We start from the raw sequence: 25,714 nt of genomic DNA, 5'->3' as shown, positions 1-25,714 counted from the left end.
TAAGACAGGCAGACGTGAGGGGCGGGCGTCGCTGACTCCCCACCAGCAGACACAGACACAGCCCCGCGGGTGTGCTGGGCGCTGCCCTGCTGCCTTTGTCATCAGAAACCCCTTTACCCTGGCTAACAGCGCCTGCTCCGAGAAGCACACACAGGGCACGAGCGTCTCTGGCGTCACACACACGGGATGACAGACCCGGTCTCCTTTTCACGTAAGACATGGCCATGTACCAAGACCCCCTGGGATCACGGTGGCGGCTCCCACATCGAGTGTCAGAAGTTGTGCTAAACGCCGGACATGTCCTCCTTCACTGGGTCCTCTCGGTCCACCCTGTCAAGCCAGCACTTTAACCTCCTGACTTCACAGATTAGGAAACTGATGGGTAAGAATTTCGCTTAACATCGTGGTCAGTAAACTGTGGAGCCAGAGTCTGAATAGAGGTCAGTCATGACTTCAAAGCTCGAGCTTGTTAACAACCACATTTACCATTTCATTTGTGCTTCACCATGGTCCATATTCTTTAACCTCAAACCTCTCCTTTATGTAGATCCCTGTGAAAAAAATTCTTTTCGGAACAAGAAAACCCTTCTTCTACTCCACTGAGAAAGTACATCCATCAACCCCACTGTTGTAAATAGGATAACCGACAGGAGGTGTTTAAAAGCTGTTCTTGCTTAAGCCTCTAGAAAGCTTAGCACCAAACTCAGCTTTTAAAAACAAGTTTTCTGTGCTCTTTCAGTTGCACATTTTCTGTACTTTCTCCCTGGTCTTATCTTCTTGGCCTATGCATGGTTTTCCATGGCTTTGACACTTAGCTTATATTTTTCTGTTTTATTATTGTCCATATTTTCATAAGGAATCAAGTCAACACTAATCACAGACCAAAATTCAGAGCTTCTCATTTACACTGGGGTGTCATAAAACAGCTTCACGACAGCTTCTTCTTCATGTCACTGCGCACTTTTAAGTTTTGGGTGTAGTAACCACAGAAATAATGTGGCATTTCAAAGCCAATTATCTCATATTTGGACCAACTCTACTACGTCACTGTACACGGCGTGTTCTGTGACAAGGAGGAAAGGCTACTGGAGACAAGAAGGTCAAGGATGTTGACTGGCTGCAAGGATTAAAACAAAAGAAGTTCTGAGAATAAAAGTTACTGCCCACTACCAGACGGTGCCTACCTTTCCTACCAACCAGTGATCCTTCAAAACCCCACAAAGATGTCAGCTCCAGTGCCATCTTCTTGGTGACATTTCCCCTAGATCTCCTGGCCAAGCTGACCCCCCTCGCCCCACACTCCAGGACGCCGTACACACGCCTCTCCGGGCTGTATTATCGTGCTTGGTCTGGCTGCCTTCCTACCATCCTGGGAGCTTCTTGAGGGCACGGGGGGCTGGTGCCCTTTCATTTCAGCATCCAGTTTAATTCGTACTCATTAAATGGTTGAATGAACCTACCTCGCTGAACCCTGTCACATTTTTGTAAAGTGCACACGTACACGACTGAACGAGATTCTAGACTCAGAACTGGTGAGTCCTGCAAACTCTGGGCATCTTTTCCTCAGCCTCTCATTGCATCAACAGTTACATTCCGCTCACCCACCTCTGACTCAGGAAGACACTCAGGTTGAACTCGATTTCCCACTTTTTGTTTGTTTTCGTTTTTAGAGGTGGTGACAAAGCCAACTGGTACAAGACCAGCTTTTCTGCTGCTGAAAGTAGCAGAAGAGCTTTCCATCCTCCCCACCGGGGGCTGCTTACGAAGGTTCTGCATGTCTTCTTTCCCTCCTTTCTCTTTTGCTCCAGAGTAGGGAACCAGGACCTGAACCCCAGCACGGTGCCTGCCGCTTCCCGAGAGGCCCTCACGTGCCGCTGAAGCACCTTCTCTGTAAGCCTTAAAACGTCCCTTTAAGACAGTTCTGACCTCATTTGACAGACGCATAAACTGAGGCTCAGTGAGGTCAGAGCCGTGTGTCAAGCATCAAAAGGCTGCTCCACGGTGAGCTGCCCAGGAGCCCTCAGCTCGGACTAGACCGTGTGTTTACTGTTTGTTCCCCCCCGACCCAGACTACGAGCTCCTCCAGAGCAGAGATGGTGTGTCCTCTGTTCACCCTGCAGCCCCAGGCCCAGAAGAGCGTGGGCCTCATGGGAGGAGCTCAGCAAGATCTGTGGAATGAACACGTGAAGAATGAGTTACTCCAAAGCTCGCATCCTTTCACGGTACACCGCAGCCTCGACACACGCTCGTGTGAGCGTGCACACACACACACGTGCACGAGTGGCAGCTGAGTGACTGTGCGTGTTGTTAGTTTGGTTCACTGTTAAAAATAAAGAATCCTTCCACCTAACCCTCCAAGAGAGAAAAGAGTGTGTGCCAGGATGCTACAGGCAAATGTTTGATAAAATACGTGGATAAAAGTCTCAGCGTCCAAACACTGCAGGGTGATACTTTCTTTGCTGCCCTGAATAAGTCTTCAAGGCTAGGACACCTTTATTATTCTTTCTGTTGACTCGCGAACCCTCCCTCTGGGGGCCTGAAAGGCTCCTAGAAAGGGAATGATGGATTTTTCCAGCTCGAGCAGGCGACAGGGGTTCTGTCAATGCCAGCAGCTGCGGCTGCTCTGATCCCCTCTTCTGTTTGCTTCTCTCCAGCGCAATGACATCCTGAAAATTGGTTTCCCGCTGGATGTGCCTTCCGGATAACTGCCCGTGTCCTAAGGCAGGGTGGGTGTCCACCCTCCAAGAGCTCTCCGTCTACTCTCCCGGCTGAGGAAGCCTAAGGCTGAAGTCACGGAGGTGAACTCCGATGTTTCCCCTGGGGTCCCGGCCCGCTCAGAGGTTCCCTAGAGAGAGGCAGAGACTGCGGACCTCCACTGGGCCTGGGCCGTGGCCAGGGGAGGGCGTGGGGGAAATTCTGGTTTAGCCCCTCGTAATCAAGTGCTGGGAAAATGAAGGGGCTGACTTTGCTTCCTCTCTCTGGCCTTCCACCTGATTCTGGCTCTTTGCAAGATGTACAGAATGGCCAGAGTATACTTTGTCATGTGCAAGGAAAACACTGCATAGGTATTTATTCTGTACATATTTGGGACAAAACAGAGAATGAAAGAATACAGAAAGGAAGAGAAGGCCTTTCGAAGGACCCATTCCAACAACTGCGTTTTGACGAAGAGGAGCCTGAGGGTCAGAGAAGGAAAGGATTGCCAAGGTCACAGGCAGCCAAAGCCTCTCCTCCCCACACACCAAGCCCCTGCCTCTGGGCCACCAAGGCCAGCCTGAGTCCTCCTCCTCAGCACAGCAGGGTTCCTGGCATCACTGCGACATCGTGGAGCTGCTACGTTAATTTGTCAAGCCTCAGCTGGTCTTCGTTTTTCTTGTTTTTGACTAAAATCCTAACTTAAGCCACTAATCATCTGGTACTACCTACCACAGAAGCCTACACCTGTCTTACCAGTTAGAATTACTCATTCTAACCTACTTGATTTTTCTTTTGAAATCAAAAGAAAAAAATGGAAATAGTTTTAAAAATGAAAGATGTCTTCTGTATCAGGATCACCACAAGAAAATTATTTTATCCTCCTTTTCTCTCTAGTAATTATCCATATGCAAATATATTTTCACAATCAATCCTGTGACATTTGTACCTACTTTTCTCATACGTTGAGAATTTTTAAAAACTATTTTCACACAGTTTTCATTCCTAAAAAGTTTAATGGCTGCGAAGTAGTCTATTGAACAAGTTATTTAACTTCCCCTGCTATAAATAGCTGTTTATAATCATTTGATATTATTGAAACACTACAAGTGAATGGTTTTTACACACATCCTTTCTTTATTTGAATTATCTCCTTAAAATAAATTATTAGGAGAGGTATAACTGGGGTCTTACGGGATGACATGTATCCCCCCAAATTCATATGTTGAAGTCCTAACCCCCAATACATGAGAATGTGACTGTATTTGGAGATAGGGTCTTTAAAGAGGTAAATAAGGTTTAATGAGTCATTTGGGTGAATCCTAATCCAGTTTCATTGGTGTCTTTATAAGAAGAGAAGATGACACACACACATAAACCCAGAGGCAACCACATGCGGACACAGGGGGAAAGCAACCATCTATAAGTCAAGGAGAGAGGCCTCAGAAGAAATCAATCCCGCTGACACCTTGATCTTGGACTCTGGGCCTCCAGGATTGCAATAAAACAAATTTCTAGTGTGTAAGTTGCCCAGTCTGTGGTACTTTGTTATGGCAGCCTGAGCAGACCAATACATGGGGCAAAGCATCTGAAACAATTTTTGGCTGAGGATGTGAGAGCAGTGTAGTCACCCAGGGACGTGGGCCGTCCAGCTCACAGTGGTGCTATCAGGGGAGAAGTGCGTCAGTTCCACTGCAAACTTCTCAGCTTTGGATGTTATTATTTTGAAAAGAAACTCATGTTGCTAATTTAGGAGATATGCATAGGGGCCTCAAAGATGATTTTATTTCAATTTGTTTATTTGCAAGAATGAATTTTTTCCATACATTTCCTGTCATTTTTATTTTTTTCTTGTGGGAAGGATCAAATCCTTTGCTCATTAACTCGAGTTTCAACATCATTTTCCACATGTGAAGGAGTTCTTTGTATAACTTAAACATTAAATTTGATTTTAGTTATTGATGTAATGGACATTCTAATCTGTTGTTTGCAATTCTGTTTTGGTTATTTGTTGTCTTGTAGAAGTTTTACATTTTTATATCATCAGGAAAGGATCTGTTCCTTTATGATTCTTTTCTTATTGCTTTAAAGCTTAGAAGCTATACTTGCTTGAAGGATCTGATATGTATGTGTGTACGTGTATGTTTGTGTGTGTGTGTGTGTGTGTATATACATATACATATATATAATTTTCTGATTTTAAAAATATCTTAACTTTTTAATTGGTCGGGAATCACTTTGGTATATGGTCTGGGGAAAATCACGCATCCCTGACATTGGCTGGATTGGTGCTTTAAAGGCTTGAGGAAGAAAATATATTCGGTCATTTTTGGAGTCAGTTGGATGTTTGAAATAAATATGTGAGAAGTCCAGGAGGATTAGTTGATTTAATTCCTCTGATCAAATAACTTTGAATTAGAGTGCGAAGTAGTCGTCTTGTGAAGAGAAAGCAGACAGGCTTTTGGGTGAGAGGCCAATTTCCAATGCTGGCTTTTTAGCTACATAGATGTATGACCTTGTTAAGGATAATCTCTCCAGGCCCCAGTTTCCACATGTGAAATACAGACAACAGACAGGGGTTGAGATAATCTATGTTTTTAACTGCCTAGCACAATACCTGGTATAGAGTTCAAGTTCAGTAAATGGCTGGAGTTATTACAGTCAAACAAATCAGGAATAAAGCATAGAAGAAGAAGGCCTTACATATATCATACAATGAGTAAAAGGCTTGCCTTCTCTGTCAGTGATTTTTTTTTTTGTTCAGTGATTAATTTTTGAGAATAAATGAAACTTTGCAGATCTTGGGGAAAAAAACTTATTAAAGCACAAAGCACTACTGTCTTCCAAGCCATTAAAATGTTAACTGCTTAATTCCTGCTTCAACAATAGGTAATGAACCTTCTCTGAATTAAATCTTTGATTTTATGAATCTATACGAAGCTAAGAGCAATTACAGTAAGGAGAGAAGCTGAAATCCTAGTAGCCTAACGCATGCAGGACCTCATTTCAATTACTTTAAAGAAGATTATTTAATATTATTTCACTGTTTACTTTAGGGAAGGATATTTGTCTCACTGCTACATATACTATTACTAATAAAAGTTATTAAATATATCAACTACAAGTGCAGAAAAATAAAAGGGCAACAGAAGTGTATACTTGGAATAAGAAAAATGCCTGCAGGTAACTTTTTGTTTTCTCTATTTAGCTGCATGACATTCAGACTCCATTTCTCGGCACACCATCAGCCTTACCCCTGGCGTGGGATTTAGTAGTATACATACCTCTTCTCAATCCAAAATTAGGACAGTCCTCTGACTGAGGATGTAACAATGGGAGAGAATCTTTGAAGATTCAAGCTTGGTCACCTCTATAACCCATTCTGGGGCCCTGAGTTTGGCTAGTTCCAAACTTTGTACTTGCCCCCTTTCTACTTTGCTTACTTCCTTGTGTTATTATTTCATATGTCAATCTCCTGATGAGGTAATTCCTCTACACAGAGGGATGTGTATTTTATTTCATCTTTACAAATGTCCTACCCATTCCTCACTGCAGCACACAGTACCAGCCTATGCACAATGGTACTTTATACGTCTGTTCACACTAAGTAAGGCAGCCACCCATCAGAGCTGTCTAGAAATCTAATAGGTTAGCCCACAGGGAGTGAGCTGCCTGTCACTAGAGGCAACCAGCTGAGACTATTGGGAGATATTCTGTTGCAGAGCTTCCTTCACTGAGAAGACCAACTACCAGGTGAGGATGAAGGAAGATGGGTGAAAGCAACATGTCTAGGTATGTACAAGTTAAAATGGTATTTAGAAATAGGTAGATATGCCCAAAATTCGGAGAAAAAGAGCCTGGTACTAAAAGAGACAAAAGAACAGTGATTGTAAAGATAGGTCAGTTTCGTAGAGAATGGACTTGAGGACACGGGGACGGGGTAAGGGTAAGCTGGGATGAAGTGAGAGAGTGGCATGGACATATATACACTACCAAATGTAAAATAGATAGCTAGTGGGAAGCAGCCGCATAGCACAGGGAGATCAGCTCGGTGCTTTGTGACCACCTAGAGGGGTGGGATAGGGAGGGTGGGAGGGAAATGCAAGAGGGAGGGGATACGGGGATATCTGTATACATATAGCTGATTCACTTTGTTATACAGCAGAAACTAACACAACATTGTAAAGCAATTATACTCCAATAAAGATGTTAAAAAAAAAATCGGTCAGTTTAATGTCAATTGGTATCTGTAAGAGATACAGGAAAACACTCACTTGATCCTTCTTTGCATGACTGGATCGCTTCAGCCTAACCTGGTTTGGATACGCTTAGAAGAAAACCAGCTGACATAAGGGCCAAAACAAAAGAAGGGCTTTGCAGACACCAAACAGGGTTGTTAGGAGCCCAGCCCAAGGTCCCTGTTATCACAGCATGCCGAGGCCAGGAGGGACATGTGTAAGTCTGACTTCAACACGAGAAGGCAGTATCACAGGAGCGCTACAGCAGGGACAGATGCTCACCAGGGAGGTCCTTGTTGGAAATGTGGACTGAGTTAAAGGGGGAACAAAGAAAGGAAGGTTTCCCGGTTTTATATACATGTTGGCCCTTGAACAACGTGGGTCTGAACTGTGCTGGGCCACTTACACGCGGATTTTTTTTCAGTAGGAAATACTACAGCACTGCACAGTCCCTCGTTGGCTGAATCCACGGATGTGGAGGAACCTCAGATGTGGATTCAGAGGATACAGAGGGCCAAGCCTAACTTACACGTGGATGAACCCCTGTGCTATTCAAGGGTCGACTGTAAACATGTTAATCCAAGCATGCTTTTCTCAGAATCTTTAAAGCTCTCCCTCCAACCTAGACACTGGTCACTGTGAGTAATGTTGGTAGGTTCCAGCGCCTTCATGGCAAAATTAAAGGAGATAAGAATCACATTTATTAAAACCATGAAGGACTGTGTTGTGGAAGCAGTTGCACTGGGCAGAACTGAGATCCACATGTTCAAATTAGAGGCTGCAGGCTTCATTCCAGAGGTGCTCTCTCACGAGGGCTTTCAAAGCACAGCACAGAGCGCCCAGCGAGTGGTCGGCTCCCCACCCCTAGCAGGGCTGGACTAGGGCCCAGTGACTTAGCGGATTTGAAAAAGGAAGCCCTATACCGGGCAAGCTGTCGAACTAGCTCTGCGTTATTCTTTTCAGTGTTGATACTATATGGTTTAAGATGCTTTCAGCAAGTTCACTTCTCTGTGGAGATAACCCTTTTCCAATATGAGAGAGCCCACTCAGTTAGGTCGAAAGAAGCGGCGTGGTCAAGTACAGGCTCTGAACGCTGGATCCAGGGTTTCAATTTCAGGTCAGGCTACTTACTAGCCGTATGACCTCTGAGTCTCAGTGTTTTCATCTGAGAAACCAGAATGGTATCTTTCCAGAGGATTATTAAAAAGAGAAGGTCAGGATGTTCCTATTATAACACCTGGCACAGTTGGTACTGGAAGATAGTTATTACTAGCATCAGGGAGAAACACTTAATTAGGTGCCAAAGGTCTTAAACCCTTCCATGAATGATTCTTTTAATAGGCACGTGGTCCAGGACAGCCCCTGCGATGCGGCGTCGGGGCAGAGGCACTGAGCAGTACTAAAAAGGACGAAGCCGTGAAGAGCAGAAGCAACCACACATCTGGAATTATGAATCGGGAAATGTTTCAGTCTATGAAGCTATTGTAAATACATATCTGCTTACTTTGATGGAATGAGTCAAGAGACTTCCAGCTGGTAGAAAGTATCCCAGAGATGAGATTCAAACCCACCAGCGAGGAATATACTTCTTGGAGAGAAGAAGGTTTTGAAGGTGAGCTCTAAATCTCACCAAGGCTGATGGAGAGGGAGATCCGGCAGGCAGGACCACATCAGGGTTTTAATTATTCATCAGCGACATAATCTCTAAGAAGGCCTTTCTACTTCTGGCCTAGGAAAGAGGCTGTTGGTCATTTACCAGAGGCTTGCAATTTCAGAAAAAGCTTAGAGAAAGAAGTGAGCACCGCTATTGGAGGAGAAGCTGGTATAATCTCTGGCATCAGCATTAAGTACCATCCTTTTAAATGTAAACACCTATAAAGCTGTCAGTATCTTATAACAAATAGCGGAATAATACAAGCTATCAGCGAGCAAGTGGAGGCGTTTTTCTGCCTGGATCCACGCACTGTGCCGGCGGAACAATTGCCCATCAGAGGAGTTCCTTTGACAGATGTTTTTCGTTTTTGTTTTTTTTTTTAATGTCAACAGGAATTACCGTCAACAACCAAAAGGGCAGAAACAAGTTACTGATGAACTCAGGGCCCCCCAGTAATGGACAGAGTGAATAGCAAAATAAACACAAAAAAAGAAAGCCAACATTTCATATTTTTTACTGTAATACCAAGTATGATTTAAAATAGCTTGACAGGAGCCCCGCAAAAAGGCCCAATGAAACTCTTCCCTTAGAAAAGTATAACATGACTTTTTAATGGTGCTGGGAGAGCAATGATAAATTATAGTAATTTCTTTTCATTTATATCGCACTCTTGAAACGACAACATTACAGAGATGGAGAACAGCTCAGCAGCTGCCACTGGCTGCTGGGTGGGTGGGGGCGGGAGGGGGTGGCTGTGGCCGTAAGGGGTGGCCTGGGGCATCCTTGTGATGGAGCTGCTCTGGGTCCTCACTGTAGTCACGTGAATCCCAGGTGACAATACTGCACAGAACTTTACGCACAGACACACACACACCAGGGCACATAAAACTGTGAAATCCAAATAAGGTGCAGAGATTGTATCACTGCCAACGTCTTGGTGATAATTATACTATAGTCATGCAAGATGGTACCGCTTGGGGAAACTGGGTGAAGGGTACAAAACATCTTGCTGTTATTTTCTACAACCGAATGTGAACTTAAAATTATCTCAAAATAAAAAGTTAAAAAATGTTTAAAAACTGGAAAAATCTGCCACACTTTATCTCTCTGGAGGATGCAAAAGCTTCCATGAACACACTTGAAGGTCACAGATGGGCCAGCCTAAGGTGAGTACTCAACTTAGCGCAGAGAAGTTACAAGTCAGTGTCATTACTGAATTCCTAAAAGCAAGGGTCTCAGTGGCAGGTAAGTGACTCACCTCAGCAATTTACACCTCTGACTTTGATTTTCGCACCTGAAGGCCACAGAGGTTTTGGGTGTTCTCATCACAACCCTCGGCGAACCACCCACAGTCTTTTAGCACAGTGCTGCACGTCAAACGTGCAGATCAGAGTGTAATGGAGGGAAACTAGTGCCATTTAAAAATGACTTGGGTGATGCAACCTTCCCATGTGATTTCTTATTTTGAGGGTGTGTGCCCGTGTGCGTGTGCACATGCGTGTATGCAGGGGTGTGTGGCAGGCAGCAGGGCTGCTTCACAGTTAGGGAGCCCACCCCCCCTTCTAGTTGCAGTTCTGATGCCTTTGAGATAAAGAATCTTTAAAATGAAAACTGACACGCTCGCCTATGGGATTCAGGAGTGTGTCAGGAATGCCCTACACAGGATGAACAGGGAACGGCAATGTTTAATACATCACTGTTTTATTCTCAAAGGGGCCCATGGCAAGTTTTAGTGGGAAGACCTGAGCAGAGATATGAATACGTTACAAGGGTGGTGAGGGAAAAGAGACACTGAAAGTATGCAGCCTGATTTTCTCCAGTTTTCCCATCTTCCTGATGTCTTGGATTTGCAATTAAAAATCAGCTAAGAAAAAAAAAATCTCACTGCAGTTCTTAGTTTCTTGTAAATTCCCAACATTATGCAACTTATATTTCAGCACAGAGAGACAGGGAGGTTACCACTGGACAAGTCCCCTCAATTCCCTACTTCAGTCTAGTTTCTAGAAAGGCCCTTGTTATGCTCAACTATCAGTGATAACGAAGGGCATTTTTATCAACACAAAATCTTTACAGAAACTTTACATTATTTTGAAAATACATCTAAATGAATAAAGGCACTAGATTTTTCTCATTTTGTTCATTATTACTGTTTCCAAATGCAATTATGTTCTGCTTTCTGCATCCTTCGTCATTAACAAAATTGTACATCCATGCATCTTTTCATCACTCTCTTCACTGCACCACTGCTCCAGGATCCTTCTGCCCTCTCTGATCCCTAGAAGACATCCTCTTATATTTTTGTTAAAGCACACACATACACGCTTCAAATGAAAGAATGATCGCCCTGCAGAAGGGTTTCAGTAAGGATCATACAATGCAAATTCATTAAACACAACCCTGAGCTATCTAATCCTAAAGTGTAACATTTAAAAAGGGAAGGGAAAGTTTCTTCCTTAATCATGCTAACAAGGCAACAGCCTTGAGGGAGGACTCTCCAGCCTTGACACTAGCCCCCCATTCCTCAAACTAGGAGGGGCTTCAGTGGTGGTGTCGGCCGCCAGAGGAAACACGAGCTTGAGATTTCCGATGGTGCCAGGAAACACGACTCTTTCTCACCTGTAATTAGTAGATAGCCAAACACATGCAGGCACAGAAAACCTGCTTGATGCCAGGAGCTCCTCGACCAAGATTTCAAGTGGCAAGGACTAGTCCGCTAGCCCCAGGCTGCTTTGACATTTTCTTAAAGAGACTAATACACTGCTTCTCTAGAGAAACTGCTTCATGGTCTGGATTTGTATTCTCGGCACCTAAACCCAGAGTGTGGTTCATGGGAAGAGCTTAGTGAATGTTTGTAAAATAAACAAATATCTACTGCTTAGACAAACAGAAACAGCTATTGTGGTCAGAGTGGAGATAAAACAGTCCTAAGTAAATCATGGTTGTTCTTGATGAGAATGGCAATACTAATTCCTTTCTCTGAAACATAAGAAAGAAATTCCGCAGGGAGCACCTTAGCAATGGCGGTGACGTGGTCCAGGGCCATGGCGTGCAGATGCTCGTCTCGGCTCTCGAGGAGAAGCTTCAGAGATGGGAGCAGCAGGGCCTGGTGTAGCAGCAGCGAGCACAGCTCCTTCACACCCTGGAACCACAAGGGCAACTTTGTGAGTGAGAAGGAAAGGAAGCGCATCGAAGCGCTGGCATGATTCTGCTTGTGTCTTTCCACACCTTTTCCTATGCATGTGTGTGTCTGTCTGTGTCTGTACAAAATGCACACATGGGGCCACCCTGATTTAGTGTTTGGTACCTGTTTCACTCACTTCACCATCTACTCATAAAACCTTTCCAAGTAACAGATATTCATTTACAACGTTTATTTTAATGGCTGCATAGGATCCCGATGGATGGATACAGGACTGGAATTTATTTTCCTAAACTCTCAGAGCCCTAGTTTCCTCCCAAGTAAAACAGAGGTAAACTGTATCTACTCTGCAGTGTGGGGTGTGCGTGTGTGTGTGTGTGAATAAGTATTAGTGAATAGTAATGTACAATGCTCAGCATATACTAGATGCTTAACAATAAAAACTATTGTCAATTGTTAATATTATCAAAAATATCTAGTTATCACCCACTGTAACAAAGGAAATCAGCAATTCACACATTTTAAAACCTGTTTATAGCTAATGTCAATGTAAACTGGATGCTTGATATATTTAAGATGCTCCATCTTCATGAAAACTATCTGTGGTCCAGAAAAATGAAAATGGATTTAGATCGTCACAGACATATTTGCATTTTATCCGCGGCCCTTTTTTTATGCTGGCTGAACCTGCTATCAGAGAGCAGGCTTTTCTATAAGATAACAAATGATAATCTTTCACAACAAAAGTATAAAAGTATAGAAAATAAATTTTCAAGCTATTCTTCCCTGCTGAGTTACATGTTCCCTCGGTGTCCCGACTTTAGCTGTACCGTGAAGAACAGAACACTTGGACCAAAGACCGGACAATGAGTGCAGCCTCATTCTATAAAGTGAGGGCTGTTTTTGAAAGAACTGGGGATCACCGCCCTGTGTGGGACGATCCTCCTCTTGTGCTACTCCAACAGGAGCACATTGGAGGAGAAAAACTCAAATGTGTGACATTTTCATAATTCCTTTACATTATTATAAAGAGTAGATAAAAGAAGGCTGACATAAAGAAGCCCTACTTAAAGCTTGGGATAAAGGTCTCTTTGGAATTCCACTCACTGTCTTTTATTAGCTTGCACCCAGCGGGCCACTGCTGGAAATCAGACTGCAAGGCTGTGCCCCCCAAATCCGCGTGAACATGATCAATATCAGCTGGGTAACAGTTCTGTAAAATGTGTACTTCAAACACGGATTCTCACTCAGGAAAGCGCTCTGCGTGCCTTAAGGCACATGCCGCGTACAGAGGCCTTTCACCCAGCATCTGGGTCAAAGAGAAATGCGGATTTTTAATCTGGGATGCCAAAACCTGCAGAAAACATTTGGGAAGATGAAATATAAACTCCCGTGCGTGAGAGTCTAGCCCAGCTGCCACGCACCCACCTGCTTCCTCTGCCCTCCCCCCTGTAGCCTTACGGCCTCGCCCTCCCACCCTGCACAGTCCTCTGAGAGCAGCGCCCGCCCAGGAGACCCTCCTCTCACCACAGGATGCCCAGAGCTGCGCCGTGCAACAGGGCAGCCGCGGGCCACGTGGGGCTTGTGAGCATTTGAGATGTGGCTAGTGCAACCGAGAAACTGCATTTTTAATTTTATTCAATTTCACTTAAGCTTGATTTTCATACCCACGTGTGGCCCATGGCTACCACAGTGGAGGGTGCAGCAGAGAGTGTGGGTCTTCGCACACGACGTAACCTCTGCTGCCTCTCTCTCTTTGATTAACCCCTACACATCGTTAGGTCTCAGCTTACAAAGGCACAAGAAAATTCCATTCCCTGCGATGGTACCTCTGATGTCCCAGGTTTGGCGCTCCTATATTCTGGCTATACCTCGTTGAATATTTCCTACGTCATCTGTCACCTTGTATTATTGTAATCATTCATTTGTCTATCTCCCTCACTTGAGGGCAAGAAGGTTTTTCCTTCTCTGTATTCCAAACCTGCTTAGTACACACTGTACCCCAAATTATTTGTATTCTCTCTCTTAACTCTCATACATGCTTATTCTATAAGTTATCAGTAATTGGTAAATAGGTATTTCTCAGTAATTTGTGATATTCGGAAGAAGCATATCACTTGGTTGATCTTAGCTTTGATGAAAAATTTATGGAAATAACCTATACACCCCTTTGAGCAGGCATAATGGCTAGATATCCCACCGCCAGACAAGGACACCCAGGAATGGAAGAATTCATTCTATGAGAGCTACTGAGTGCTTTTTATCTCGTAGCTAACAGTTACTGGCTAAATACGTACTTGTAATTAAGGACTATACTATATTCACCAGGTATTTCCCCCTGTGTTACAAGAGGACAGTTTATTAGGATGTTTATAAAGGGATTTGGGGAGCTGCAGGAAAGGTCAAAGTAGCAAAGGGAACCACAAAACACCTTATATGGTACGTTCGCAGCTCAAACCTGTCTGGCCATCAGGACACAGAACAACAACGAGAGGCCTTGACTACAGAGGAGCAGGTGGGATGGGGCCCAGAGCCAGGCCAGAACCCTGGGCGCTGGTCCTCCCTGTGGACTGGGGTTTATGGCGATGCCCTGGGCCCTGTGGCTGATGGTTGGCAGAGCAGCGGGACCGGTCCACCAGCGGTCCTTCTGTCCTCACGCCACCCTCCCACTGGTCCTGGGGTATCCAGCACCTAAAGGTGTGACAGGGCCCGCAGCAAGAGCGTGGAGCACAAGGTGTGCAGGGGTGGGTGTCGTGGATTCGAAAAATCAAGCTCTTGACGTCCTCAGGAGTGCCTCAGCCATGAGAGAGAACGATCACACTAAGACTGAGAAGCCAGGGTCAGCTGGGCTCACTCGTGAGCTGGGGGGCGAGCTCCCACACACCCGCCACAGCGCCTGCCACGCGAGCTCCTGCTGTGCCTCCGCAGGGACCCTCGGGGGCAGCCACAAGTACATGGAGCTTGGGATTTTACATCTAAATGCCAGGAACTTGTTTTATGCCAAGTTGCCAATTTCTGGTTCTACGGGTACCCCACTCCTGAGGACGCTGCACGCATTGCCATGGATAGAAGCTGAGAAGGAGGATACGTTAACTTTCAAGACTGTGGGACACATGACCTGTGAGAAACAGTGATTTTATCTTTCTCTAATATTTTCCATCAGCAAAACCATCGCGGCGATAAGTAAACAAGTACCACGAGCAACAGGAGGCGATCGTGAAAAGAGTCACGAAGAAAAAAGATCTCTACATACGGGAACTTGGTAGGAGGACGGGACATGGGGATGAAGGAAAAAGTAAGCCCCTTAAAGTCCCATCAGAGATAATCAGGCAAACGCATTTCACACATCGTGCAGTAGGGCAACCAAAGGTACTGGAGTAAAAAAAAGTGAGTCATGGATAATTTTACTGCCACAGTGATATTAAATCTCATGGAAGTCTGAAATGAGACTATGTAGATTCCAAGTGTGGTAAAATAAACTTAACAAGACATTTCCATTTTATGATAATACTGTTCCTTCCTTGGTAACAATTCTAATTCACATTTGAGCAAATTTAGTGATTAATAAAAATAGTACACGACATTTGCAAGGTTCCTTCAATCATGGCATCCTAAGAAAAAAAATCTACATATGTACCCAATTAAAATCAGAAGGTAGCAAAAGAAAAATGAAGAAAAGTCACTGTGGCAACAGAACTCTTGAGGATGATCTTTCATCTCATCAAATTGGAACAGAGAAGCGATAATGACCTACTTCAAAATGGGGCTCAATCCAGTACCTCACTCCTCACCCCAAGAGAATGATGGACTCATGAGAGGCAGTGAACTAAGTGCTACGGATGAAGAATTGAAGAGAGAGCCTCAGTTCACACTCCTCCCAGGACTGGAGACCTCACAGAACAGTCGAAACAAGAGTCCCCGCTGAGGTCATGTGGTCTAACCCCTTGTTTCAGAGACGAGAAAGTGGGGGTCCAGAGATCCTAAATAATGTTTTCCTAACCTAGATTCAATAGAACTGACAGTAGGACACTTCTGGTGTTTGGTCCTAATCTAACAATGCTTGATCTTAGCTTATGTTCAGGCAGAGATGAAATCCATGTTATTTACTTACCCTGGTGGGGGTAATACAGTGTGTTGAGTCCCCACTCTCTGCAGTATGCTGAATCCTGCCTTGGGTGAAACAGAGATGCTACAGCCATGGTTCCTACCCTCCAGGTGCTCACAATATAGCAGAGCTCATCACAGGTAGATAAGTATCTGATACAAGTAAATCACAGGCTACTGGAGTAAGGGGAAGTTATCTTTGGTGCTGGTACTTTAAATATTTTATAGAATAATTTTGTCATTCTGGTGGTTGAAGACGTCTTTAAATGGACACAGTATTTTAAATTCAATCAAAAAACACTTAGCCAGTCCTTCATTCAGAAAACAGTTCATTAAATGTGCATTCATAAAGAGAATATTTTCCTTGAATGATTACAATGAAGATTCAAAGAATCATATTTACAATTTTATTTTCAAGTTTATCTGCTATGTGGTAGAAACTCAAAAACCAATTAATCAGTTTAGTGCCATTATCCAAATGCTTAAATTTAAGACATGTAAATTGCTCAAACAATACATTGCTGAGGTCAGATCCACAGCAGGGGGCTGTAGTTAATACGTGCTTATTTTAGAATGTACAAATTTACATATATATTACACAAATATCTCTGGGACAGTCATATTATGGGATCAAATAGAGAACAAGGTCAACATGGAGGTGGCTGAGTTTTTACCATGTTTACAGAGAATAAATATTGTGGTCATGCAATCTTATTACAATGATGTCAAAAAAGTATGTGAAAATCAAGAGTGGCTGGTTACCTGCCGAGGAGTGCTAAGGTAGCTGCTATGTTACCAACTGGCCTGGGTCAGCCAGACAGGACGCTTGAGCTACCGTGACCTCTTAGAACAGAAACTTGAGTTAGACATAAATGGGCACCCAAAAAAACCAGAAAACTGGGTTCTACTCTGGGACTTGTAAAAGGAAAACTGCTTCAGAGCTCCAACAAAGAGAAAATGACCTCAAAGAATCCTTTTAGCCCTGCTTTTCTTCATTTGATCTGTCACAAATTACAGGCTTTACTTTACCTACAGATAACTTAAGCTAAATGTTCCCCAAGTACAGTCACTGGTATTGTTTATACCAAAGAGCTGGGAAAAGGAAAGGGATATCCCCCAGGAAAGCCACTTGAAATACCCACTCACCTCTGCAGGGAGCATCTGTTCGGTGTTATACAAAGAGCGGCAGATTTTCAAAACTTCATTCCCCAGCCCTTCCTTGTTCTCCACCGTACATCGGGTTAGCATCGCTGTGGCCAGTCGCACCCACGGATTACTGGTTACGCTAGTTCGAAGGGAGAAAAATGCAAGGCATGGGAAACAATGAAACTTATAACAATTGTGATAAGGGATTTTAAAACAGAAAAGAAATCCCACTTTTTCAAGTAAAATGCTTTTGGCAAATTGCAGTCATAATCTGCATGATGTGTTCCTTCACGTCTATCTTGGAGAAGAGATACCAGCCCACAGAGGGGAAAGAGCTTGCTGTGCTACGGACAAGTGTCCCAGCAGCGTGGAGCCAGTGGGTGGACGCCGACCAGCACAGACTGCTTTGAAGCCCAGCAATTCAGGCTGACATTCTGGCTCCCTGACCGCTTGCACGAGTCACAGAAGTGACTTATACACTCTCAGCCCAGTTGTATGGTTCTGGGGAGGCCACCCAACCTTTCTGGGCCTTGGTTCTTCTCACTGCGAAAAGGCAATGTAATGTTTTCCTTGCAGGCTTGCATTGCTTAATGAATGACGTTTGTCATTGTGAAGTATCACTCTCAATAGCAGGCACATCTTATTATTTACTTCTCTTATTTCTGAGACACAAAAGCACAAAAGTTTGCCTTTTGTTTCCCTTCTCTGGCAGCCGCTACCCTGACTTCATAAAAACATCACGATTTATATTTCAAGAGACAAGTGAAAGGTACATTCATTCCGGGGTACTGATTTTACTTACAACATTTTAAAATAATTTTACTCTTTATTAAGAGTCTGTTGGCTCATTAGCACAGCTCTAGCTTCTAGCCACCGAGCACCAAAAGATGGTCCCTCCCTTGAAAGAATTTCATTCCTTGTGCCTGAGAAAAACATCAAGTGCAACAACAAGGGGACTCAGAATACTAGCCTTTGGCAAAGCCTTTGTGTCTCAGCTCAAACTAACAATTTGTGAGGACAACGAATGCTGCTTATTTCAAGGTACAAACAAAGCTCAGAGAGCATCTGGTTGACGGATGTACATTAGAGGACTCACCCTCTGCTTTCCTCTTTAAAGTCTGGATTCAGTTCTCCTGGGGTTTTCCCTAACAGGCCACCTCCCTGAAGCAGAATTGCACAATGCATCCCCGTGGCTTTGACAACAACTATCAAAACATATTTTCCAGTGTGTACAGGTCAATCCCAAACTCCCTAACTATCCCTTCCCCCTACCCTTCCCCTCTGGTAACCATAAGTTTGTTCTCTAAGTCTGTGAGTCTGTTTCTGTTTTGTAATTAAGTTCAGCTGCACCATTTCTTTTTGGATTCACACTGCTGTATTTAAAATGGATAACCAACAAGGACCTACTGTATAGCACAGGGAACTCTGCTCAGTATTATGTAACAACCTAAACGGGAAAAGAATTTGAAAAAGGATACATGTATATGTATAACTGGATCATTTTGCTGTATGCCTAAAACTATCACAACATTGTTAATCAACTATACTCCAGTATAAAATAAAAAGTTAAAAAAAATGTATTTTACACCAGCCAGCTGTGACACACTGGAGGAAAACTACGGATCTCCCCGAATGCAAATCTATTATGCTTTCCATACGTGTTCCTACAAGGGACGAAAACCAAAAATCCAAAGTTGGTACCAGTAAATTAGCAGTCAGGTGGATCAAGCAAACTTCTTGAAAGTCAAATGTTTGACTTTATCATGTTGACTGGCAACATTCAATCATTGCCACACTATCCTTCCCTCCCCGCTGCCCCCGCTCCCCTCCCCTTTTTTGGTTGTTTTGGAAGTGCTGGAGTCATACGTTGGATTATCTGGGGGAAAAAAAGTATTCACAAGTACTTTTAAGGACCTGTTTTAAGTGTTCCCTCATACGTTCTCCTGTGCTAAAACACCAATTTGAGCCAGGAAAGAAGCAGAAATGGACTTTATTTGACTTATTATTAAGTCAAATATGTATGTATAACAGGTTATCTCTTAGGTAGAGGAGACACAGCTGGTAAGAGGGTTAAGTAGACTGGTAATGCTTGGTTCTGATGCTAATGATTTCATAAAGGAAGTCTGTAAAACACAGGTTATTAGCAACTTACAAATTTCACACAGGACTACAAAAGCAAGAATATATCTTTGAAAATGAGTATCTTTTTGTCTACAAATGCATTAAATGTTTTAAATGCAGTAAGTGTTTTAAGTAAGCTGAGTTTGCTTCTTGTGGGTAAGTGAGTGATTTGCAATGGTCAGTGTTCCAAAAGTAAAAGAAACTGTAGAACCACAGTTAACTAATCTACTAGAAGTATCATATTTTCAATTTGAAAAATTCTCTTTAGACTCAGAGATCCATTTTGAGTGTGTGAAGAAATCTATAATTCAACTCTCATGATCTTCTAAAAAAGGGAAGTATTACTGACAACGTAATGAGTGGGTCCCACATCTATTTCCCATTATCATCTCCTAGGAGCTGTTTAGAAACTGAGGCCCAGGCCCCGGTACCGAGAGTTGGACTCGGCGAGCCAAGCACGGGACTCTTTTTTTTTTTTTTTTAATTAATTAATTAATTAATTTATTTATTTATTTATTTTTGGCTGTGTTGGGTCTTCGTTTCTGTGCGAGGGCTTTCTCTAGTTGCGGCGAGCGGGGGCCACTCTTCATCGCGGTGCGCGGGCCTCTCACTATCGCGGCCTCTCTTGTTGCGGAGCACAGGCTCAGCAGTTGTGGCTCATGGGCCCAGTTGCTCCGCGGCATGTGGGATCTTCCCAGACCAGGGCTCGAACCCGTGTCCCCTGCATTGGCAGGCGGATTCTCAACCACTGTGCCACCAGGGAAGCCCCGGGACTCTGTTTTTAACAAGCACCCTCAGGTCCTGAGGCAGCTCTGCCAAGGTAATTGGGAACCAAATGGAAATGCTGTTTCAAGGTACCGTCACAAGTGAAACTAAAGCTTTTATGATGTGGGAACTTGCGCTGCACGGTTTCACAGAGTGAAGGTAAGAACCTGTGCTCAAGCACAGATGTCAGCATGCCATCGCTGCCACAGATGCTGGAGATCGAAGAGACGCTTCTTGCCTTTCTGAAAACACTTGGTTAAAAAACCAAACCAAACCAAAATGCCCTTCTCCTTGGTTTGCTTCAGGAATTCCTAACGGTCTCGTCCGAGGGTGAAGGTAGAGAGGCTTGCCCAGATGTTCCTTAGCGCTCCTAAACTGCTCACGGAATCAATTATTTTCGAGAAAACATCCTTCTTTTACCATCTGCGGTGTGGAGATGTGTACTGGTCTGGGGGCACAAAGTGCTGGCTGACGCGGGAGGAGCAAGGCGAGTCCTGGCCTCCGAGACGTTCGCAACAGAAGCGCGGATGCTCCTGTTTTTTGCCAAGAGGAGCAGCAGTTCTTGACAGACAGCACGTGTGCTCAGAGGAAGTCCGGCCGCTTCTTCCGCAGGACTCCTTGGCTGGCAGCACGGGGGCTGCGTGGCTACCGGGGCGGCGCTAGTGGCGGCTGCAGCCTCAGCCTGACACACAGCATCGGCACGGGCGCTGGAGGTTCCAGCAGCTGTTGGAACTCTGTCTCCTCCGCCTCAGGGCCAGGTGCTGCCCGAAGCTGTTTAACTTCTGAGCTTCCATGTTGTCATCTGTAAAATTAGATAACAGCACCTTCCCGTGTAGCTTTTGCTGTGTGACTGGACCGTGTATGTCAATTGCACATAACACTGTGTGTTCTCAATAAACGGAAATTATCAATTTATTCCCCATGGATTCTCAAGTTAGCATTGTAAGCCGTGTTAAAAGAGCGTCCAAACATTTCCTGGTGAAAATACTGGCACAAAATTATTTTGCTGACATTCTAAATCAGATGTTATTATCAAGCATTGTCTCTATTTCTGGATAAAATATTTGGCTTTAGGGGTCAGGAGAAATGGAAAGAAACTGTGATATCTCAAGAAAAACAATTCTAATTTCACCTAAAGGTTTATATTGATTTTATATATTTCTTTCATTGGCTCTTCTGAAGGTAGTGATTTTTTAAACCTAGAGTCTAGACAAATAGAAGTCTACTTTTATGTTAATACTCACGTATATTCCCGTTTCACAGGGGGCCAAGCCTGCAGGAGCAAAGCCAGGTGCTGGAACTCGACCTCTCGGTGACTGGCCTCCAGGAGCTCCACAAAGAGCGAATAGCGCTTCTCTTCATCCTCTGTGTCAGTTACATCCACCTGGAAGGCGGAACACACACCTGAAACCCACAGCAAAGGCCACGGAATTGCTTTCCGGAAAAATTCAAATTTGATTATTTTGATTAAATGCTCTTTTGGAAACTTTTACAGTGTGCCAAGGGGAAATCCAACAACATCTCCCCACCCCTACTAGCCAAAAAACCTTCAAAAGCTCTACGTTTTACCCAACTTCAAACATCTATGTTAAAAATTGTTTAGAACGAAGTCACAGGAAGGTTCTTAACATTCTTTAGCAAAATAAATTCAAACAAGTAGATTTCCATAGAACTGGCTTATTGGCATTCAATGTATGTTATGTTAAAATACTGAACTGTTTCGTGTGAAATTATAATAGTTCACCATACTCAACGTTAGCCAATGTTTTTAGTTTAAATTATCCTGCATTGCTAATTTTCATTTTAGAATGACTATTGCTAAGTCTTCACGTTGTCTAGAAAATTTCTCTAATTTGAAAGTAAAGATCTTACTAAAGTACATTTGACATGGAATTTTTTTTGCTATAAATCAAAATAAAGTAAAATAACTTTTATTCACATCTCCATTTCTAATGCAAAAGAAGTCTGTCAGCTAAAAATACTAATTTTTCCTCTCATTGAATAACCAAATGATACTTCTTTTACATTGAGGCAGTCCTCAAGCAAGTCATATCCCCAACACCTCTGTGAATAAAATGTTTGCTATTTTAAGTTAGAAAGCAGTTTTAAATATAAAAGTAAACCAAAAGCTGGTTCTCTTGTTTCCTAGCCTCTCTCAACATAGATTCTCTATATTTGGACTCAGATGATGATATTCTGAAAGGAAAATGAGAATAGATGGTTACCTATATATTTGCTAAATTGTCTATACTAATGCATGTTTCCAAAACATTTGATTTAATGGTCACCCTGGCTCTGACTCCAGCAGTCACCTGAAAAAGTTATACCATGAATTCTGCATTTTCACAAAAGTTGATATGTACAATGAAATTATTGGTAATTACCATGTGGAGTCTTGCTCACACAGTGACCATTCAGATCCTTCAAAACCTGACTTAAAACCCCATGTCATTCTTCCATGGAATAATAACCCAAAAGCTTTTTCTTGTTTTTAAAATAATTTTATAATACAGTAAGTTAGCTGATCCTTACAACAGTTTTGTATGGAGAGCTGCACAGGTATTATTAACCTCAATTTACAGATGAAGCAACAGGCTTATCTGTCCTGGTAACACGGCTAGCAAGCAGCAGAGCTGATATATAATTATACTCAGATCAGGATGTTCTGAAGCTAGAGGACTCAGTAAGCTAGAGAAGCTTTGAATTATTTAAATTAGTGGTCTAATTGGGAGTTTGGCAATATTTTCTTGCCTATTTATAAAGAAAGGTTTAAAAAAAAAAAACCCTCTCAAACTCAAGACATCCATCTGTCATTATCTGACCTCACCACCTTCAATTCCTCTCCAGCCTCGGGGCCTCCCAGGCGCTCTGTGCATTCATCACTCCCGCTTCTACCTGGGGAACTCTGATCTGCTTCCTCTGCCTGGCACATTCTTTCTTCAGATACCTGCATGGCTCATTCTCTCATTTCTTTCAAATCTCTCAAATGTCACTTTTTGAGGGAACACACTGCGTAACTACCCCCCCAAAGTAGCATTCCCCCACCCCTATCTACCTCCCTCACCTTGCTTTATTTTCCTTCTTAGCACTTACAAGTATGTGACATATTGCATATTTGTTTGAGAAAACAGAAACTTATTTGTTCACTGGTTTATCCCCACTACTTAAAATAATGCCTGATATAGAGTAAATGCACAGTACTTATTTAGTGAACGAATGAAATAATGTGTGGATATACAAATGAATGAATGAAGATAATTTATTTATAAAATCCTGTAACACAGATTTATATTAAATATTCATGGAGCTACCATAAATTTTTGGCTGTTCTTTTTTATTAGAGATAGATGTAAGGTTTAAAAAACAGAACCCACCAAAAGGAAATCACTAAAAAAGACCCAGAGGTAGCATGAGTATTGACATTATGTTTCAACCGATGATGCCTTGTGGTTAGCTATGTGATTTCAATAAAGTCCCTTGTTTTGAATCTCATTTTTCCTCATCTAAAAAATGGGCTTCAAAAATCCCTGATGTCCCAGAAGTTCTAAGGAGGTGTCTGGAGGTCTGCAGCAGGGTAAATGGCTGCTTTCTTCTTTCTGAGTTATAATCTGAGTTTATTTGTAGAGAAGGTTTTGTGCTTAAAAAAATATTTTTTAAACAATTGAATGCTATGTCTCCCAGCAGTGCCAATATTCCAGTTTCTTTAATTAACTGCAGTATAATTAATAAAAAGATGATTCTCCTTTACATGAAATGCAGCCATATCACGAAAATGAAGAGATTAGGAAAAAGTGACTCGTGTTTTCAATATCATTTAGATTTCTTTCTTTTCAGAAACTATAATAGCTTGTAAATTTTTAGGGCATGAACTGTATCATAAGGGAAGGAAAGAGAAACTAGAAGCTATAAATTAGATCTCTTTCTGTTTGTTTTTATATTAGTGTACAAATATTAGTTTCCATTTTAAAAAATGTGTTTGCTAATAAGATTTTTGTACAATGCCTTTCTCACACGTACACAGAATTTTAAGAGTATGGCTTTGTCAGGAAACATTTTCTTCTGAATCCTCACTAATCATTTCAATTATTAGTAACTTATTTTTCAGAGCATTGACACACATGTTTAAAATACAAATGTGAAAAATGTAGTAACTTAACACAATTATCCATTTTGTGTATGGACACTTGCATACTCCTTTGTTATCAAAAAGGATGTCAAATTGTTATTACTCAGCTCTTAAGAAAGCAGTTTTAAATTCTATCACTGTAGCTATGAAAGCTTTACCTTATATGAGAAGAAAATGGGCCTAAAAATGAACTTGAGCACATGTTTTTTTTTAACACATGATAAAGAATATACTTTGTTAGATAATCATTATATACTCTGATATACAAGTGTTCATCTAGGACTCGTGTCCACATATTAAAATACCTAAATTTATCAAAACTTACCAAAATAACATAAGCTTCTCTTGTTCATCATGTCTATAAGGCTTTAAAAATAAATTCTGGTAACTAAAACTCAAAATGAATTTTTGTATAAAGAAATATAAAAGATAAACATATACAAGGAACTTCCAGCTTGGACAAAATGGTTTTGACCCATTTTTCCCTACTCCTCTCTGCTAAGCACAACTACAAACTATGAAAATAATGAGACACCAAAGGAGAACTCTTAAAGGTGGTAAAAAAGAAAGCAAACTAGTTTGGGACCCTAGGACTGGAGGAACAACGCAGCAGGAGGGTATCTTGTGTTCCTTCACCAACAGAAGGAAGACACTCAGACCCAGTGTTTCCTGACTCCTCACCTAGAAACAGAAGACATCTCAGGTAAGGTCATTTCTCAGAATTCCAGAAGAAAGGGAGAAAGAAAGTGGAGCTGAAAGAGTATTTTAAGAAATAATATCTAACAACTTCTCAAATTTGGTGGAAGATATAAATCTACAGGTTCAAGAAGCTGAGCTAACCCCAAAAAGGGTAAGCCCAAAGAAATCCATTCCAAGACACAACCCAATTAAACTCTTGAAAACAAAAGGCAAGGGAAAATATCTTGAAAACAGCCAGAATAACACATTACCTAAGAAAGAACAACAATTTGAATAACTGGATTAATCATCTGAAACCACGGAGGCCAGAAAGAAGTGGCACAATATTCTTCAAGTGTTAAAAGAACTGTCAATTGAAAATTCTATATACAGAAAAACTACCCTTTAGGAAAAAAAGGAAAATAAAAACATTTTCAGATAAGGAAAACTAAAAGAATCTGTTACCAACAGTCCTCATCTTAACGACTAGCTAAAGGAAGCTCTTCAAACAGAAAGGAAATGATAGAAGAAGGAACTGTGGAACATCAGAAGGAAGAATGTAGAATACAAAGAGCAGAAATATGGGTAAATACAATAGACTAATCCTTTTTTATATAAATTTTCTAAATTATATTTGATGATTAAAGCAAAGATTATAACACCAACTGATAATCAAGGCAATGATATTTAAAAGCAGAAAGGTAAAGTGGCCCAAACAGAAGTGATAGTTCCACATTATACTCCAAAACAAGGAAGTCCACTCCTACCACTCTTATTTAGCATCATACTAGGAGTTCTAGCCACTGCAATAAGGCAAGAAAAATAAATAAAAGGCATACATATTAGAAAAAATAAAATAAAATTCTATTTGCAGATAACATGGTTGTCTACATAGAAAATTCAAGAGATCTACTAAAAAAAAAAAACAAAAAACCTAGTACTAATGAATGAGTCAGCAAAGGCACAGGATAAAATCAACACAGAAAAATCAACCTCATTTCTATATACTAACAATGAACAAATGAAAACATAATACCATTTATAATTGC

The 25,714-nt window shown here is 42.2% G+C and overlaps 1 protein-coding gene across 3 annotated transcripts in view; it reads right to left on the bottom strand.

Annotated features, from left to right (window-relative positions):
* Window positions 1-25,714, bottom strand: part of NBAS (NBAS subunit of NRZ tethering complex) — a 342,092-nt gene that overhangs the window by 440 nt on the left and 315,938 nt on the right. For all 3 annotated transcript variants that reach the window (XM_036873210.1, XM_036873209.1, XM_036873211.1), the window contains 3 exons: window positions 21,106-21,245; window positions 16,976-17,114; window positions 11,597-11,725 (listed from right to left, as the gene is read on the bottom strand). In XM_036873210.1, coding sequence (XP_036729105.1) covers window positions 11,597-11,725; window positions 16,976-17,114; window positions 21,106-21,245 — 408 coding nt within the window. The remainder of the gene's footprint in view (window positions 1-11,596; window positions 11,726-16,975; window positions 17,115-21,105; window positions 21,246-25,714) is intronic.

The sequence above is a fragment of the Balaenoptera musculus genome, chromosome 13 (genome assembly GCF_009873245.2).
Source record: "Balaenoptera musculus isolate JJ_BM4_2016_0621 chromosome 13, mBalMus1.pri.v3, whole genome shotgun sequence".
Lineage (NCBI taxonomy): Eukaryota > Metazoa > Chordata > Mammalia > Artiodactyla > Balaenopteridae > Balaenoptera > Balaenoptera musculus.
This window is presented reverse-complemented; position numbering and strand designations above follow the sequence as displayed.